General features: G+C 42.5%; 1 protein-coding gene across 1 annotated transcript; it reads right to left on the bottom strand.

Annotated features, from left to right (window-relative positions):
- Nucleotides 1-377: 377 nt before the first annotated feature.
- Nucleotides 378-6163, bottom strand: rcvrn2 (recoverin 2). The gene is made up of 3 exons (XM_048154154.1): nucleotides 5464-6163; nucleotides 1325-1436; nucleotides 378-1066 (listed from the first exon to the last, which is right to left on the bottom strand). The coding sequence occupies exons 1-3, from the start codon at nucleotides 5842-5844 to the stop codon at nucleotides 981-983; spliced, it is 579 nt and encodes a 192-aa protein (XP_048010111.1). The 5' UTR covers nucleotides 5845-6163; the 3' UTR covers nucleotides 378-980.
- Between the last annotated feature and the right edge of the window lie 11926 nt (nucleotides 6164-18089).

Below are 18089 nucleotides of genomic sequence, written 5' to 3'. Positions count from 1 at the left end.
GAAGTTGGAGATTTTGAAATGTCTACTTTGCAACATGCAATTATGTCAGTAATCCTAACTTGGACAGTGAGGGAAGGAACGGTGTTAAAAATAGCTTTTATAGAGATCTGAACAGACTCTCTCCAACACAATATTCCAAAGTACTCACATACAGACTCCCATTTACCTGTGTAATCTGGCCCAACTTTGCCACGCATTGACACACACACAAAGATAATCCAGGATTACGGGTAAATATTGCCACGAGAATGTTAAACCCCTCGGCCGCTAGCAGACCATTAGAGATTAATGTGCTGCCCATTCCAGCGGTTCACTTGAACATCTAAACAATTACACACAAATTCACACTTACTGACACAGAATAGTGAGACTCATGGTAGCTTTTACAGTTTCAGTTTTATTCCTCATTAATAAACTCATTTGCATCATTTAAATGACAGACATTATTGTATATATTGTGCAATCTTCCTGGATGATAAGTCATTTTCTTTTTTTTCTTTTTTTTCATTTTCATTTTAATTTTTTTTTATGGCAACAGCCTAGAAGTTTAGTTGGCCTTCATCTGTATTTTACTTCTTTTACAAGAAAAACATGCATTATTTTGCTCTCATTTCAATTCATAAAGAAAAAAAATGCTTACTTACAGATCAAGAGTATCGTTATAATTTCATCTGTCAAAAAGTCTAAATTTTTCACACATTTCAACACATCTTCCCAGAAGTGACACTTTACTATCAGTTTACAACCTTTAATAATAATCACTATCCTCACTCCATCTGTCACGACTAACTCAAAATATTGCAGTTAATGGGCTTTCAGATATTGACAAAATTAATGTCCTACTACAAGAAACAGACAGATGTGCACAGATTAAAGGGGTGAAAGTTAAAAACAAACAAAATGAAAACAAGAAAAGGGGGAAGCACAAAAGGAAACCATATGATAATAAAAATACAAGTGTTATTATTCTTGTTTTATTGTTACTTTGTGGGCTCATATTGAATAAGGTGGATAGCGCCTTCGTTGTCAAGAACACCTTGAATAAACTCACCCTCAGCCAATCGTTCTGGATGAAAAAGAGAAAGAGAGGGTGAAAACTGGACAATCTTTTGATAGCAGCCTTTTGACATTACCAAACCAACTACCATCATGCAAATACATATTCAAGCACTCTTGAAACTTTTACCACGTATCTATGGATGACAGATATTTGATAATATATAATAATATATCTATTTTATTATATTAAAAAATATACAAACAGTTATAAACATATAAATTATAACTAAAAAATTAAACTAAAATATAAAACCAAAAATATTACCATTTTCTTTTTTATCGAAGTACGACCACAGTTTGTCTGCTCTTTTCTCAGGAGTGTTCTCATCTGCTGGAAGATTATCTTGGTCCTCTTTGGGGATCAGCTTAAAGATTGCCTGAGGATCAACAAGATGGAAGAAAAGTGGAGGTGAGGAAGGAGGAAAGAAATAACAGACTAATTAGGGGGCTTTCCCATTGTTTTTCTATGTAAACACGCGCTTGACGGACGTGCATGACCGTTACGCTCGCGTCTCGCGTCTTTTGCAGCGCCTCTCACATGAGCGCCGCGTTTTTAAGACGCCGTGTCAAGTTAAAAGAATTTCAACTTTTACATGCATCGCCGCTCATCAATGTCAGTTCCAAAACAGTGGACCAATCAGAAGAACTCGGAGGCGGGGCGAACGTTGCAAGCTTCTGTTTATAGTAGCAAGTTGGCATGACAACTGTTTTATATGACTGCAACATGGCAGAGGAGGCGCTCATTATTATCTTATTTTCTTTTTTTCCATGTCAAAACTTGTATTTGTCAATTCTGCTGTTTACCTATTTCTATTATTTCCGTTGTTGTCGTTATTGCCTCACGTCTCAAAAGCGCGTCTCGAGACACTCGCGTTCTACGCTGCGCTTTTTTTAAAACCACTCCTGAGCGCCGCGTCTCGCGTTTTTAGATGCAAAGACGCGTTCTGTGTGAACGGCCCCTAAGGGGCCGTTCACACAGAACGCGTTTTTCTATTCCAATGCGCTACTTTCCCATTGTTTTTCTATGTAAACACGCGCTTGACGGACGTGCATGACCGTTACGCTCGCGTCTCGCGTCTTTTGCAGCGCCTCACACATGAGCGCCGCGTTTTTAAGACGCCGTGTCAAGTTAAAAGAATTTCAACTTTTACACGCAGCGCAGCTCATCAATGTCAGTTCCAAAACAGTGGACCAATCAGAAGAACTTGGAGGCGGGGCAAGCGTTGCGAGTTGGCATGACAACTGTTTTGTATAATGGCAACATGGGGGCCCCATAACACTCATGTGAATGCACATTCTGTTGAATACTGGTAACACTTTATTTCCATAGTCCACTTTAGTCATTATACTTACTGTAAGTAACTTTGTAATGACATGTCAACTACTACAAGTCATTTAGTGTACTAGTAGACTGTCTACTTAATATCCACTAATGCTTTATTTTGATGCTCCCCCAACAGACATTCTACTGACTATAAGTAACTTTGCAAGTATGTCAACTTATTCTACTAAACCGAACCAAAACACCAATCAGTCTACACTGTAAAAAATATATGATTAATAAGTTATGACAACATATGTTTCTACATTGCTTTAACTCATTAAAATAAGTTAAGCAATTTTCAACTTTTTTTTATAAGTTATACAAGATTCAGCTCATTTTTTAAAAGTCAGTTTAATGTAATTTAATTTGAAATGACTTCATTTTCAATGACTTCAAAATTCAAGTTGATAGTACTTAAAAATTTAAGTCAGCAACTTTTTTAATGAGCGTTAGATGACTGGTAGTTGCAAAGTTACTTATAGTTAGTAGAATGTGTAAAGTGGACTATTGAAATAAAGTATAACCTGAATAATTTCTAAAACCTCTCTCTTTTATTGACATATAGGCTTGAAACTCAAAGAACATTGCACATCATAATGGTATTGAATAATCAACTTGGAAAATGTTATTTTCATGATTATTTCTTTTGTCAAATCATCTTCAATAATTGATATAGTTCAGATAACATAATATTTTGAGTTTCTGTTGATTTAAACAATCGCCTTTATTGTATTAACTAATTTTTTTTTATTTCAATGAACTCAAAATTTTAAGGCAACCAGGTAACTTACTTTAAGTTAAACCAACAATTAGTTTTTTTACAGTGTGGCCTTAACAACTAAATTAAGCTAATATTATAATTATTACTAATATATATAGTCTATATAATCTGTTCATAATACAGTCTAGCTACCATCTCTAGCGTTTTCTCCCCAACACATCAAAAGTAAACACCTCACATCTCAATACAGGCTATATTACATTTTCAGACAGTGAAAAGCTCAGTGACATCCACAGCTTTTAGTCATCAGCCATAATTGGGAGTGTCAAATGAATGACCATCTGCACTTCTGATAATGCTTGTCTGGAGGTAATCATCATAGATTAGGACCACTAATAGCAAGGATCATCTACATAGACTTTGATTTTGCTTGACCTGGATCTGAGTGGTTCAGTGAGCTGAGGAGATGTTTATCTCTGACAAATAAGGCATGTAAGAATAATACAGATTAGTTGCAGTACCAAAGCTCCTGCCAAAACCACACGCTGGCCTCAACACAACTCTGTCTTTAATGCTCTTTTACTTTCAGTCACTGACACGACGACAGAGACATTTACACTTATAAACCACCAAACCAGTGATCACAAAGCCTGGGTATGAGGTCAATGCTGATCTGACACTCTAGCTGTGTGAGAATAACTGTTTTGAAATTCACCCTCAAATGCCTTAAACTAGTATCTTAAGTTTCTGTGGTGGTGTTATGACTACTTAATGAAAAACGTTTGTCCTGCTGGACATACAATAAGCAACTTAAGCCTCATGTTCCCACTGTTTACTGTGGCTTCTGTGACCCACTTATCCAGCATCTTTCTAAAAAAAGTATCTCACACTATAATCCCCTCACCACCTGTCTCTGGGCTAATGGCTGTGTACCTCCGAAAAGGCCTCGGTGTACATTTATTTTTCAAGCTAAACCATTTATCGGATGGATTATTCTGGGATTGGCCAATTCCATTAGCCATGCTCCAAAGCCCTGGCTTGTTAAGTCCAAGTTTTAAGACATTTGGCTTCTTTTTACTGAGGGCTTGTGTTTTGTTTGTGTTCAGTATTGCTGACTGAACAAAACTTAAAGAGAGAATAGAGAGACTATTTAAAGTCTGGTTCATTTAATAAATACAGAACATGTGATGTGTGATCAGGAGAAAGATTAGAATGCATTGGCGTGAGCACTATATGGGTGGCAGGGGCAAGTTGTCACATATCGGGAAGTAGTCACATGGGCTGTATTTCAATTACTTTAAGGATTTGAGTCAAATGTTTTTCAAGTTGGTTTTAAACATCTTAAATCAGAGCAATTTTGTCCTCTAAAGTGTTAATATTATCATTTGCAACAAGTGAACACAATAAAACCAAACTGGGATACATTTGAGTCAGCTTATAATGAAGACAGATTTTAACTGAAACATTTTCAGGACAAATATTTATTATAAATGTCTGGTTGGGGTAAGTTGTCCTATTTATATCTAAGCATGCTGTCACATGTTCTTTAATTATTATACATTTTTAAAAATTTGTATACAATTGTTTGGCCAAATCAATACATACATTCCTTTTTAAATCTTTGGCTGTTTAATTATTTTGTTGTTGTTGTTGTTTAATTGTTTTACTGAAATGACAGACTGTTTAATGGCAGGTTCCAATATTTATATACAGTCAAACTAAAAATTATTCATACATTTTTGATATTTTTGGTATATTTTTACTAGTGTGTGCAGGACACTATAGTTCATGTATGTACAGTAAGGAGGATAGCAAAATACAGTGGACTACCAGTAAAAAAAAACAAACAAAAAAAAAACATTGGAACCAAAAATTATTCAGACACTTTGACATGACCATGTTTTGCTCAAGCGTTATCTGACATAATTAAGATTTTAATTATGATTTAAGATTTCTTCTGACACAGTTTAACTCTGAGATCTTGTCATATTTTATTACCATTTTTTTAAACTATAGTGAATAAACTGTATTAATGAATGAAATGTTCGAGGTGTCTGAATAAATTTTGGTTTGACTGTATAACTTGCCCCTGTGTGACAACATACCCTCCAAATTTTGGACATGATGTCACAAAAGGTCAATGTATGTTCAATAAATGGTATCTTCCTGTGGAATAAGGGTGAAATGTGAATCATTTTTTGATACTCTGGGAAATTGCAGTAAAAAGTGTGAAAACTAGCCCCATTTTCTCTACACAAATAAATACTCACTCATTTAAACTATGATTTTGAAGGGAATCCACACAACAGTGCCACAAACCTTTCATATTTGCGAAGATGTTCACTAACATTTAACCTACCTGGCAGATTTCTGTCACTTCTGCCTTTGTGATGTATCCGTTCTTGTCAACATCGAAGAGTGAAAAGGCCCACTCCAGCTTCCGCTCCGTCTTTCCAGTTGATGTCATATGTAGAGCGATAATGTATTCCTTGAAATCCAATGTTCCATCATCGTTCGTGTCAAAGGAGCGGAAGACGTGTTGGGCGTATGATGTGGCGTCACTTTCTGGGAAAAAGCGTTCATAGATCTTTTTAAACTCTTCTGGTGTGATACGGCCAGACGGACACTGCTTCTTGAAGTTCTCGTACCACTGTGACAGTTCATCCTCTGTGAATTTGGTATTGAGTTTGAGATCCTCCAGGATCTCCTTGGACATAGCACTGCTTTTGGCATTCCCCATTTTTGGCTGCTGTTGGAGGGCACAGGCAGGGGTTCAGGAAGTGTTGTTTGTCAGATCCTCCCTTCACAACCAGAGACACACTCTACTTTGTAGCTGCTCTTGTTGAAATGTTCTCAGAGAATCTCTTCTGCCTGTAATTAATGTCCCATAAATATCTTGGTGCTCAGTTCTCCTTTGAAAATAGTGGGTTGATAGATGCTACTCCAAAGAGTTAGCAGAGAAAGAACAACCTCCGTTGAAATGAAGCTCTCAAATGTACAGGGAAGAATGACTGCCGTTTGATGACGGTGGCTGCTGATGGGTGGGTGGGTGAGTGAGTGAGTGAGTGAGTGAGGGTGGGGCAGGTGAACTTAGGCTGTTACCTTTGAATGCAGGTTTAAGTCGTTAAAGAGGGATTTGAAATGGCTGAGCCTCTGAGCCCCGAATCAACAGCTCGGGACTGTCTCATCCATAAATGATTACAGTAATAACCCTGAACACACATACAATAAAAACAACATCTATCTATCTATCTATCTATCTATCTATCTATCTATCTATCTATCTATGAACACAAAAACAATTTCCAAAATGTTGACAAGACTAAGTTTAATATAACATCTGTTTAACTTATAACATGAAAGTAAGGTTAATAATTAAAACTTTTTTTTTTTTAGTTTTACTCAAATTAGGGTGATGCAAAAATGAGTACACCCCACAACAAAAACTACTACGTCTAGTACTTTTATGGCCTCCATGATTTTTAATGACAGCACCAAGTCAACATCTATTATTTTCCATTCTTCAAGAATGACCTCTTTTAGAGAGGATGGAGAGTGATGCTCAACTTGTCTCTTCAGAATTCCCCATAGGTGTTCGATTGGGTTCAGATCAGGAGCCACTGAATCACTTTCACCCTGTTCTTCTTCAGAGATCCAACAGTGGCCTTAGATGTGCATTTAGGATCATTGTCATGTTGGAAAAGTGCACGACGACCAAGGGCACGGAGTGATGGCATCTTCTCTTTCAGTATAGAGCAGTACATCTGTGAATTCATGATGCCATCAATGAAATGCAGCTCCCGACACCAGCAGCACTCGTGCAGCCCCACATAAGGACACTGACACCACCATATTCACTGTAGGCACTGTGCATTTTTCTTTGTATTCCTCACCTTTGCGACGCCATACAGTTTTGAAGCCATCAGTTCCAAAAACATTTATCTTGGTCTCATCACTCCAGAGTATAGAGTCCCAGTAGTCTTCATCTTTGTCAGCATGGGCCCTGGCAAAGTCTAGACAGGCTTTTTTGTGCCTGGGCTTGATAGGCTTCTTTCATGGACGGCACCCATGCATGCCATTCCTCTGCAGTGTACGCCGTATTGTGTCACGGGAAATAGTCACCCCAGTTTGTCTTTCTACTTCTTTAGATAACTGCAGTGAACTTGCTTGCTGATTTTCTTCAACCCTTCTCATCAGAAGACGCTCCTGTTGAGGTGTTAACCTGGACGTCTCTTTGAGGTGGTTGCAGTTCCATCTTTTTAAATTTTTCTGCCACTTTTGCTTCAGTATTCTTACTGATATGTAAAGCTTTGCTGATCTTCTTGTAGCCTTCCCCTTTCTGGTGTAAATAAATGTTTTTTTGTGACATTTCTCTTCTATGTGGTGCCATTGCTGACAGCATGAAATGGGAAGGGGTTTTAACACCCTTTTAAAGTCAACTGTCTGCTGGACACCTGTGTAATGAATAATTAGACTCACCTGTGGTTGAATTCTTGTTAAATTAAACATTTGTAGTCTAAAATGTAGCTTTGCTCCAAAGACTTTAGTGGTGTACTCACCACTGGGGTGTACTCATTTTTGCATCACCCGAATATGAGTAAAACTGAAAATTTTGTTCTCTAAGTTATATTATTAACCTTACTTTCATGTTATAAGTTAAACAGATGTTATATTAAACAATCTTGTTAACATTTTGGAAATTGTTTTTGTGTTCATTGAGATATTGTTTAAAATGTTACTTTTCAAAGGGGGTGTACTCATTTACGCTGAGCACTGTAGCGAAACTGGCTTGAAATCAAGAAAACATTGCACAAGTCAGTAAGGTTTTATGCCTTAAACTATCTTTATTTCCAGCAAAAAGTGTGTTTATAAATTTATATATTGCATTGTAATGCAAATTCCAGCTACTGTTACATATTGCATATTTGAATAAATATCAATTTATTTATGTGTCAGTAATTAGAAATGACAGTAAATAAATATGTGATAGTAGTAATGTTTATTTTCTTTATATGAATTACATTTTTTTTAGTCACTTTGGCACATTTCTCAGATCAGAACTGAAATTTTCAAAACTACTTGTTCAACCACCACATCATCTAGTCACTTGTGCACATCATAAAAGCAGTTTCTTATTCTTTTGAACAAATTGCAAATGCTTTAGTACATTCAGGCAATTGATTATGTACAATTGTCTGCTATTTCTTACATTATCAATTGCTAATGTCATTTTACTCAAAATGTATTATATGGTTCTCTGTTGAATAATCGCACCCCTCAAAACATCTAGTCATTAGTTCATCGCATAAGTCATTAAGTCATCAAAATGGTTGACCTAGTTATCATAATGTGTCAAGTATATTATCTATACATTTCTATTAGACTTTTGTAAATGTGTCCTGAATTGATGAATTTTGCAGGTGAATTCTGAATTTCACTAATGTATTCAGGGGAATGTAAAGCATTATATCAACCAATGACCCAACAGTTCTCTAAAGCAGCTCAAAGATGCATGTCATGAATCTTCAACTGGAAAGCATATATAGACAGAGTACAACACAAGAGTTTCAATTTCTAATAATGGAAGAACAACATGGAAACAAATAAGGTCAACAGCTGGGAAGAAGAAGAAGAGTAAGGATGTGGGGTAGAAGGTAGGGAGGCAAAACAGAGGAAGAGGTAGATAAGGCAAAGGGAGTAGGCACGTTTCTGGTGAAATGAGGGCCACTATTGTAAACTATGTTCTCAATCATGACCTTACTTATGCAAGTCTAAATGTGCAGCCGAATGTTTGGAGAAAAAACTTTTCCTCAATAATTCAAGCATTTCGTAGACATAATAGGTATGTATTTCAGCAATGTTCACTGTACTCTAATATGGTATGCATGCTATAATCTTAATATTACAGTAGCATTTTACACTTACAGTAGCATATTACACTTGCTTTACAGTATAGTAGGCTAAATTAACTTTATACAGATAAACACTATATCACACACGTACACGTGAATACATATATACAGTCTTGTCTTTTTCATTCATCACAAGGACATTTTACAGTCATTTGTTCACCGTCATAAAAAGATATAGTTTACATCTGAAATATTCATCACTTTTATATTGACAACATGGCTAAGCATTTTGACTTTGTTGTTCAAAAACAATGACACTATTCTGATGGCACTGATATGTTCATTGACATAAATACTTGCTTTTGAGAGATGAACTAAGGATTCTGAGCAAGTTACAGGCTTTTGCATGTAATCCAAATATACTGTGCTGTTTGTGGGATTTTTTTCGAGAAATGAACATACTGTTTTACAACTGTTTTCAGAAATGTGCCAAAGCAACTGAGAAAAACTGTAATTAACCTTGCAGGTAAAGATCCTCCTTTCCAGAACTTGTTCATTATTATGAAATAATAAGATGGCTCCAAATCATTTAAGCAGCAAAAGTGCAGTGGTAAATTCAATGACAATGAGACCTGAACATACAGTCATGTCCTCAACTGACAGTCTTAGTCCTCTTAATGAGGCATCAGAGCACTTTGGCATAGAGAGCAGCATTCAGAAAACCAAACTGACCTTTTGTGACATTAAAAATAATGCCTTGTTTTAGAAACATACTTATTTTTCCTCAACTTGACAATGTTGTTTCTTACAAAACTATATATGGCTTAAAAAAATCAGCTTTATTGTTTTTTTATCTTAAGGAACATTTCTGAACTGTCAACACTTTCACTGAGTGCGAATCCAGCGACAGCGACTTTTGCTGATATCAGTATCAAGCTCATTGAGGTTAATTTGAAACACCTCTGTGTTTTGTTTGATGGTGTTTCAATTGCATGTTGTAATCAGGGGATCATTAAGCCTGGACCTGACATCAGTCATACCCTCTTTTCCAGGAACGATCCCTCTTTTAATCTCATTCCTGTACTTCTCACCTCTCTACAACTTTTCTGGCCATCTGTCCTTTATTGGGCCTATTGCCATCTCTGGTGCTGGTTTTCTAACTTACTGGATTATGCTTACTAATCTTTTTCAGTTCAGCATCAAACATAAGCAACATGACTTTATTCTGCTCACTGGTTATATGTTGCCGTAATGGTGTGTGTCCTTTTTACACTTGCACATAAAATGTTGTAAGTAAATTCATGAGGTTATGTTTGGTTCAGTGACTAATAGCTGTTTGAGTAGCAGCTGTGTTTAGGTTCATTTGTAAATATCATTAGATTGTTGAACCTGTGACATACAGCATCCCTAAGCTGTCAGGTCATTCTAAATAAATGCTGGTAGTATTTTAGCTGCATGTGTAGCACAGATGTACTTCTTTCTTGGCTTTAGTGACATACAAACCTTAGCAATATTATCTGCCACATTGCTTTTTCCACCATAACGATGCATTTACACTGATAAGGAGTGAGCAAATCAGTGTGGGTGTTTTCAATTAATTCCTATGAATGAGCTATGAGCAACATGGTTGTGTGGTGAATTGTGTGATTAACAGCAGATCGTAGAAAGCATTGAGAATGTCATAACGTTCAGAAATACTCATATATGCAAATGTAAAGAAAAATATATATATATAAAACCACCATTAACCACCAATAATCGCAATAAGCTCTACGTTTTGTTACTCTTGATAAGAAACAAAGTGTCATCCTTCAAATTCTGTCCACAAAATCACGAAATTTAAACAGGAAATGACGTTTTGACACTCTTTGTTGTGACAGATTACTGTGGCGCCTCAGTTCAACCTGCAGCGCGAGTGCGGAGCGCGATCATCTCTTCCTCTTTAATACTAGTTACAGAATATACATGAAATAACATCTGAAGGTATGTTGAAAGATACAGTACAACTTACTTAAACGGTCATATCTCGTGGAATCGCTCAATCAGTGTTTCAATGGCGGAAATGAATGCTTGAAAACAATATGTAAACAATATGGCATTTACCTCAGAAAAGCCATTCAGTGTCCAAAGTTTGTTAGTTCGCTAGAGAAATGATCTCTTTCGCTTGTATGCACTAGCTTATATATTCATTATATTTTACTTAACTTTTTAGTGATGTCCTGATGAAGCTATTTAATGTATTTTTAAATAAATCTGTTGTGAAAATGACAGCCACTGTGTAGAAATGATTATATTTCAACAACGAATTGGAGTAAAAACATTTAGAAGTTAATGCAAAAACGTACTCGGTTACTAACGTAACCTCGGTTCCCTGAGATACGGAACGAGTACTGCGTATGGGAAAGGTCTCCTTTTTCCCCGTTACTGAAGCCTTTTTCAATAACGCAGTGTAACTGCATCGTCATTGGTTCACTCATAGACAAGTTGTTGAACCAATGACGGCGCGGCATAGCTGCGCGGCCTATGGCGACAGAGCGCGCGAATATTCCCGCTGAAATGGACGGGGTTTAGGGCTATATAAGCGGGCGTTTCGCCATAGGATTTCAGGTCATTCGACTGAAGCGACGACACTGAAGCCGCAGCCTCGTGGCACGGCATGTAACGCAGTACTCGTTCCGTATCTCAGGGAACCGAGGTTACGTTAGTAACCGAGTACGTTCCCTTTCGATACTTCACTTGTACTGCGTATGGGGAATGAATTCAACCGCGCCGTGCCACGGCAGGGAACAACTGGACTTGTCTTGGGCACCGTGAGGGAACCAGAGGACAAGTGAGAAGGCCGGAGCCGTCGAACCCTCGTTACACTACAAAAAGGGAGTTAACTCCCAGAGTGGCATGAAGCGGAGCTCAATAGAGGCCGCTGGATCATACCGAGAGGATCCGAGCTTGTAAGGTCGGAGCGTCCAAATGATAAAATCTGACAAAAGTGGACGGCGAGGACCAGCCGGCCGCCTCACAGATGTCTTTAATCAAAACTCCACTAGACCAGGCCCAAGAGGAAGCCATTCCTCTAGTAGAGTGAGCTCTAACTCCTATGGGGCAGTCGAGGCCCATAGAGGAGTAACAAAGAGCAATAGCGTCGACTATCCAACGCGAAAGACGTTGCTTTGAGACCAAAGACCCTTTGGTGTGGCCACCAAAGCAGATAAAGAGCTGATCAGATTGCCGAAAAGGCTGTGATTGATCAACGTAGGTCCTTAATTCCCTGACAGGGCAGAGTAGTTCCAGCTCTCACTCGTCCGACGAGGGAGGAAGTGCTGAGAGGGAAATGACCTGTGCTCTGAATGGAGTCGAGAGCACCTTAGGGACGTAGCCATGCCTAGGTTTCAAAACGACTTTGGAGTCGTTGGGCCCAAACTCAAGGCATGCAGGGCTCACGGAGAGGGCCTGCAAGTCGCCAACTCGCTTAACCGATGCTAGTGCAAGTAGCAGAGCGGTTTTGAGCATCAGGGGCCTGAGGTCAGTTGAACGCAGTGGCTCAAAGGGAGGCCCTTTAAGAGCTCTGAGGATCAAAGAGAGGTCCCAGGTGGGAACAGTGAGAGGACGAGGAGGATTTAATCGCCTAGAACCTCTCAAGAAACGCACCACGAGGTTGTTTCGTCCCACTGACTGGCCAGCGATAGGAGCATGAAATGCTGCAATGGCTGCTACGTAAACATTGAGCGTTGAAGGGGTGCGACCCAGATCCAAACGCTCCTGGAGACAGTATCGGAGACAGTATCGGAGATACGTCACACTCCACTGGGTCTATGTTGCGTGTAGAACACCAGTCAACAAAGACCAACCATTTCTGGGCGTAGAGGCGTCTCGTGGACGGAGCTCTCGCCTGAGAAATGGTATTCAGCACGTCCCCGGGGAGGTTAGCGGGCTCCCGTCGAGGTACCAGAGGTGCAGAGCCCAGAGTTCTGGCTGGGGATGCCAAATCGTCCTGTTCGCCTGAGAGAGGAGGTCCCGTCTCAGGGGGATCGGCCACGGAGTTTTTGTGGAAAGCCTGAACAGCTCTGAGGACCAAACTTGGCTCCTCCAGAGTGGGGCCACCAGGAGGACTCTGTGCTTGTCTTCCCTGATTCGTCTGATGACCTGTGGGATCAGAGTGATCGGGGGAAAAGCGTAAAGGAGGGAGCTGGGCCAGACATGGGCCAGCGCATCTTCCTCCTTCGAGAAATAAATTGGGCAGTGAGAGTTGCCTTCTGAAGCGAAGAGGTCTACCTCTGCCTTTCCGAAGAACTCCCAGATCATGAGAACCGTCTGGGGGTGGAGCATCCACTCGTCTGAGGGGACATTGCTCCGAGATAGCATGTCTGCTCCCAAGTTTGTTCTCCCGGGTATGTGAGTCGCCCTGAGCGACTGAAACCTCGGTGATGCCCATTCCAGAAGACGCTTCGCCAGAGCGCATAAGCGGCTGGACGAAAGGCCGCCCTGGTGATTTATGTATGACACCACCGTCATGCTGTCCGACTGGACTAAGACGTGGCGCCCTGTCAGGTGTGCCTGGAACGCATGAAGGGCTCGAATCACTGCCAACATCTCGAGGCAGTTGATGTGCAGATGGCATTCCTTGTGAGACCACGAGCCGAAGGCCGGTCTGCCCTCGCAAAGAGCGCCCCAACCTGTGTTGGACGCATCCGTTGAGAGCACCGTCCTTCTGGACACCGCCTGTAGGGGTACCCCTTGGCTGAACCATACAGGGTTCATCCAGGGTTTCAGAGCTGCCAAACAGGCCTGATTGACCCTGAGACGCAGGCGGCCGTGCCGCCAGGCGTGAGGAGGGACCCGGAACTTCAACCAGTACTGCAGAGGCCGCATCCGAAGAAGGCCAGGCTGCAGAACCGGGGAGGCGGAAGCCATCAGCCCTAGCATCCTCTGGAAAAACTTCAGAGGGAAATAGGCTCTGTTCCTGACCGATGCCGCAAGCTGCTGAATGGCCAGAGCGCGCTCTGGAGAGACTACAGCCGTCATACGGACTGAGTCGAAAACCGCACCCAGGAACGTTATATGCTGGCTGGGGAGCAGTGAGCTCTTGGCAAAGTTGACCCTGAGACCCAGGCACTCCAAGTGGCTGAGTAACATGGATCTGTGATGCTCCAGCTCGGCTCGTGACTGGGCTAGGATGAGCCAGTCGTCGAGGTAATTGAGAACCCGGATTCCCATCTGTCTCAGTGGGGAAAGCGCCGCGTTCATGCACTTGGTAAAAGTGCGAGGAGCTAGGGACAGCCCGAATGGAAGGACCGTATATTGGTAAGCCACACCCTCGAACGCGAATCTCAAGAATCGCCTGTGATGGGGGGCTATCTGGATGTGAAAGTATGCATCTTTTAGGTCCAGCGAGCAGAACCAGTCCCCGGGGCAAACCTGCGTGAGGATCTGCTTCAGCGTTAGCATCTTGAACTTCCGTCTCATGAGGGAGAGTTTCAAGAGTCTGAGATCTAAGATGGGTCTGAGACCGCCATCTTTTTTGGGAACTAGAAAATAACGGCTGTAGAACCCCGAATTGCTCTCTGAGGGGAAGACTATTTCTATAGCTCCTTTCCTCAGAAGAGACGTGACTTCGGCTCGGAGGACATGAACGTCGTCCGTGTTGACTGAAGTCTGAAGCACCCCACTGAAGCGAGTAGCCTCGACTTATGGTTCCCAGAACCCAGCTTGACACTCCGGGGATGGCCCGCCAGGCCTTGGCCCGCGTGACAAGGGGCTGAATGGTATCGGGTGACGGGCCGCCAATTGGGGGCCCGTGCACCAGAGAGAGTGGAAGAGGAACTTCGCTCTTTCTTAGAGAAGGTAGAATATTCATAGTGTTCGCCATAAGAATGGCGTTTTGCATGGATGCAGCACTGGGCCCAGTTAGCACAACACTGAACATATCTCCCATGCCTGGAGCTGAACGAGGCGGAGGCGGGGTGGAACGAAAGAGCTTTTGGGGTGGTCCGGTCGTGGCAAGACTTTGCCCCATCCTCTTCCTTCCTGAAAAATCCAGAGGGCTTAGGAGGCGTCGGGTCCAGCGTAATTTTAGGCCGGGGTCCCTGACGTTGCCTCGGGAAGGAGGAGCGCCTACAATGGCGCTGTTCCTTGGGTGGTGCTGCCTGAGAGGTAGAGGGGGCAGGTTTGTTCTGCTGAGCCGGCGCAGACTTGGGGCAGCTGGAAGCAGACGTGGAGCTAGAGCGTTTAGGCAGGAAGTGTCGCATAGCCTGGGACGACTTTTGTGCTGCAGTAAAACGCTCCGTAAAGCCCTCTACTGCTGGCCCGAAGAGACCAGAGGGAGAGACCGGGGCATCCAAAAAGGCCGTCTTGTCCATCTCCTTAATCTCGGTCAGGTTGAGCCACAAATGGCGCTCAAGCATGACCAGGCTGGCCATGGATCGTCCAATGGCCTGAGCTGTGGCCTTTGTGGCACGCAGGGCTAAGTCAGTGGCGCTGCGGAGGTCACGGAAGGCAGGTGCATCGACGCCGGACTCGTCCAGAGAACGGAGGAGCTTCGCTTGAAACACCTGGAGAATAGCCATGGTGTGCAGCGCTGAGGCAGCCTGGCCCGTGGACGTATATGCTCTGCCAGCCAGGGCAGAAGTGGTCCTGCAGGGCTTGGCTGGAAGGGTCCTCTTAGTTTTCCAACCCACAGCCGTGGGGTGACAGAGGTGAGCCGCCACTGCTTCGTCCAGGGGCGGTAGATGCTCGTAACCCTTCTCTTCAGAGCCATCCACAGAGGTGAGAGTACGTAGGCGGGCAGAATACGGGGCGCGCCACGACTTCGTCAGCTCGTCGTGAACCTCTGGGAAAAACGGTGCGGCGCGTTGACGAGGGGCCTGGCGGGAACCCGGCAGGAACCACTCGTCGAACCTGCTCCGTGATGGCTCCTCTGGCGGAGCCCATTTGAAGTCCAAAACCTCTACTGCTTTCGAGAGGATGCAGAAGAGCTCGGCATCCATACCCGGCTTGCAGTCAATGGGCTCCAGCAAGGGAAGGCGGGTGGGGTCAGAATCACCGGCCCAACCTTCGGTTTCAGATGCCGCAAGAGACATGGAGTCATCAAGCGGCTCGTCCTCAGAACCACCGATAGAGACGAGGTCGCTCGCATCTGCCGAGGGACGCAGCTCAGGGCGGGGGAACAGGACGGGGGACTGCTCTCTTGGGGGAGAGGGTGAGGCACGCGGGGAAGCCGGCGTGAAGTCATCCAACTCCGTGCGCTGGGCCGCTCTGCCCCGCTGTCTCTTCCTAGCCGGCTCGCGGGAGGAAGAAGACGGGAGGGCGCGAGCGGCGAAATCGCCTTCAATGAAGAAGGCGATCCGGGAGCGCAGAGAGGGCCCTGAGCGCGGCCTCTGCATGGGGTCTGCCCAGGCAGCCGACGCACTCACCGTGTCCGTCGTCGTCATGCAGAAGGGCTCTGCATGTGCCACACGAGTGGCGCGGCATTTGTAACAACGCCGCCGTGAAAACGGCGTTTGAGGGGCTCTTTTAGAGCGGCGAGGGCCGCTAGAGCGGTGAAAACCGCTGTTGGAAAGCTCTTTTAGAGCGGCAATAAACCGCGGGAAAATCGCTCTTTTAGGCGCTCCGGATGGCGGCAGGAGACGGGCTGGCAGGCGGCCAGAAGCGGGAAGCGGGCGGCTCGAGACGGCGCTCGAGGCGGCAGTTGACGAGGGCGCTGGCGCTTCTTCGATGGCGAGCTCAGCAGTCCGCTGCGGGAGCCTCTTCGACAGCGGCGAGAGCTTCTTTCCAGGCGAGCTTCTTCCAGGCGGCGAAGGCTTCAGCCGGAGATCAGCGAGGAGCGATGTGAAGTCGTCTCTGAAGGAGAGAGAACTGAAATCCTATGGCGAAACGCCCGCTTATATAGCCCTAAACCCCGCCCATTTCGGCGGGAATATTCGCGCTCTGTCGCCATAGGCCGCGCAGCTATGCCGCGCCGTCATTGGTTCAACAACTTGTCTATGAGTGAACCAATGACGATGCAGTTACACTGCGTTATTGAAAAAGGCTTCAGTAACGGGGAAAAAGGAGACCTTTCCCATACGCAGTACGAGTGAAGTATCGAAAGGGAACTGCAGGTGCAGCTTAGGCCTACAGTTTGTTATTTGAGTGTTGATTATTTTATCTAAAAATAAAAAGCAATTGAATTTAGGCTATAGTTTGGGCTCAGTTGTTAACCTTTAAAATTATAGCAGCTTAATGTTCAAGTAAGGGCTCCCTATAGTTTATAGCATTAGCAGAGATATTTTTTTTATCCTTAAGAAACTTTTAGTTATAATTTAATTTAATATATTTAAAGACAAAAACACAATTTGTTCAGTAAACCACTGTTTAAAAAAAAAAAAAAAAAATCAATTTTATGTTTAGTTTTCTCTCTCTTGCTGTACCGAAAACCGTATCGAACCATGACTTCAAAATTGAGGTACGTACCGAACCGTGAGTTTTGTGTACCGTTACACCCCTAGCAGGTAGTAATGCTTGTCATGAGCATTTAAAGTCAACATAAATTGAAAATGGACAATGCTTATTTATAGATTACTGCAGTATTTATTATAAATGATGTATTTGTGCACATCATTATTATTATCTTGTTTTTTTAAATTAAGGTGCCCCCCCCTAATATTTAATCAAAATAACTTCCCCTCCCTCTTGAAGCAGCATCTCTTCTCTTCTCTGATGATGTGTTTACTGGCATGAGGGCGGGACAACCTGTCACTCACATGACATCACAGCAGTTGCAAACCAAAACCATCTAATGTTCCAATCAGTTCTCGATGGAAAAAAACGAGTCTTGCCCTACATTTTTTATTGTTTGAGAAGCCGTTTCACTCGGACATATCGTACATCACAATATAGAGAGGAAAAGACTATAATTCTGTTTCATGCTGACTTTAAAAATGTTAAATGTTAATGTTAATAAATGTTAAATATCGCAGTTTGAATGCTTTTATTGTGAATAGACTGGCTGGGTTTACAAAAGTAAAAAAGCATGGTGCAGCAGGTTAATTAAAATATTGTTCATTGATAATATAGTATGCATATTTAACAATATATTTATAAAATATTATATTCAATAAAGTTCTATTTTTCTAGCTAAATATGGACTGTTAAAGCAGGT

This window comes from Megalobrama amblycephala, linkage group LG13 (assembly GCF_018812025.1).
Source record: "Megalobrama amblycephala isolate DHTTF-2021 linkage group LG13, ASM1881202v1, whole genome shotgun sequence".
Taxonomy (NCBI): Eukaryota; Metazoa; Chordata; class Actinopteri; order Cypriniformes; family Xenocyprididae; genus Megalobrama; species Megalobrama amblycephala.
This window is presented reverse-complemented; position numbering and strand designations above follow the sequence as displayed.

Coding starts and splice junctions, on each gene's coding strand:
- rcvrn2 (XM_048154154.1), bottom strand. CDS start 5,844: ATGGGGAATGCCAAAAGCAGTGCTATGTCCAAGGAGATCCTGGAGGAT. Junction 1,437..5,463: donor AAGTGACAGAAATCTGCCAG/GTAGGTTAAATG, acceptor GTTGATCCTCAG/GCAATCTTTAAGCTGATCCC. Junction 1,067..1,324: donor CTTCGATAAAAAAGAAAATG/GTAATATTTTTG, acceptor TTTTTCATCCAG/AACGATTGGCTGAGGGTGAG.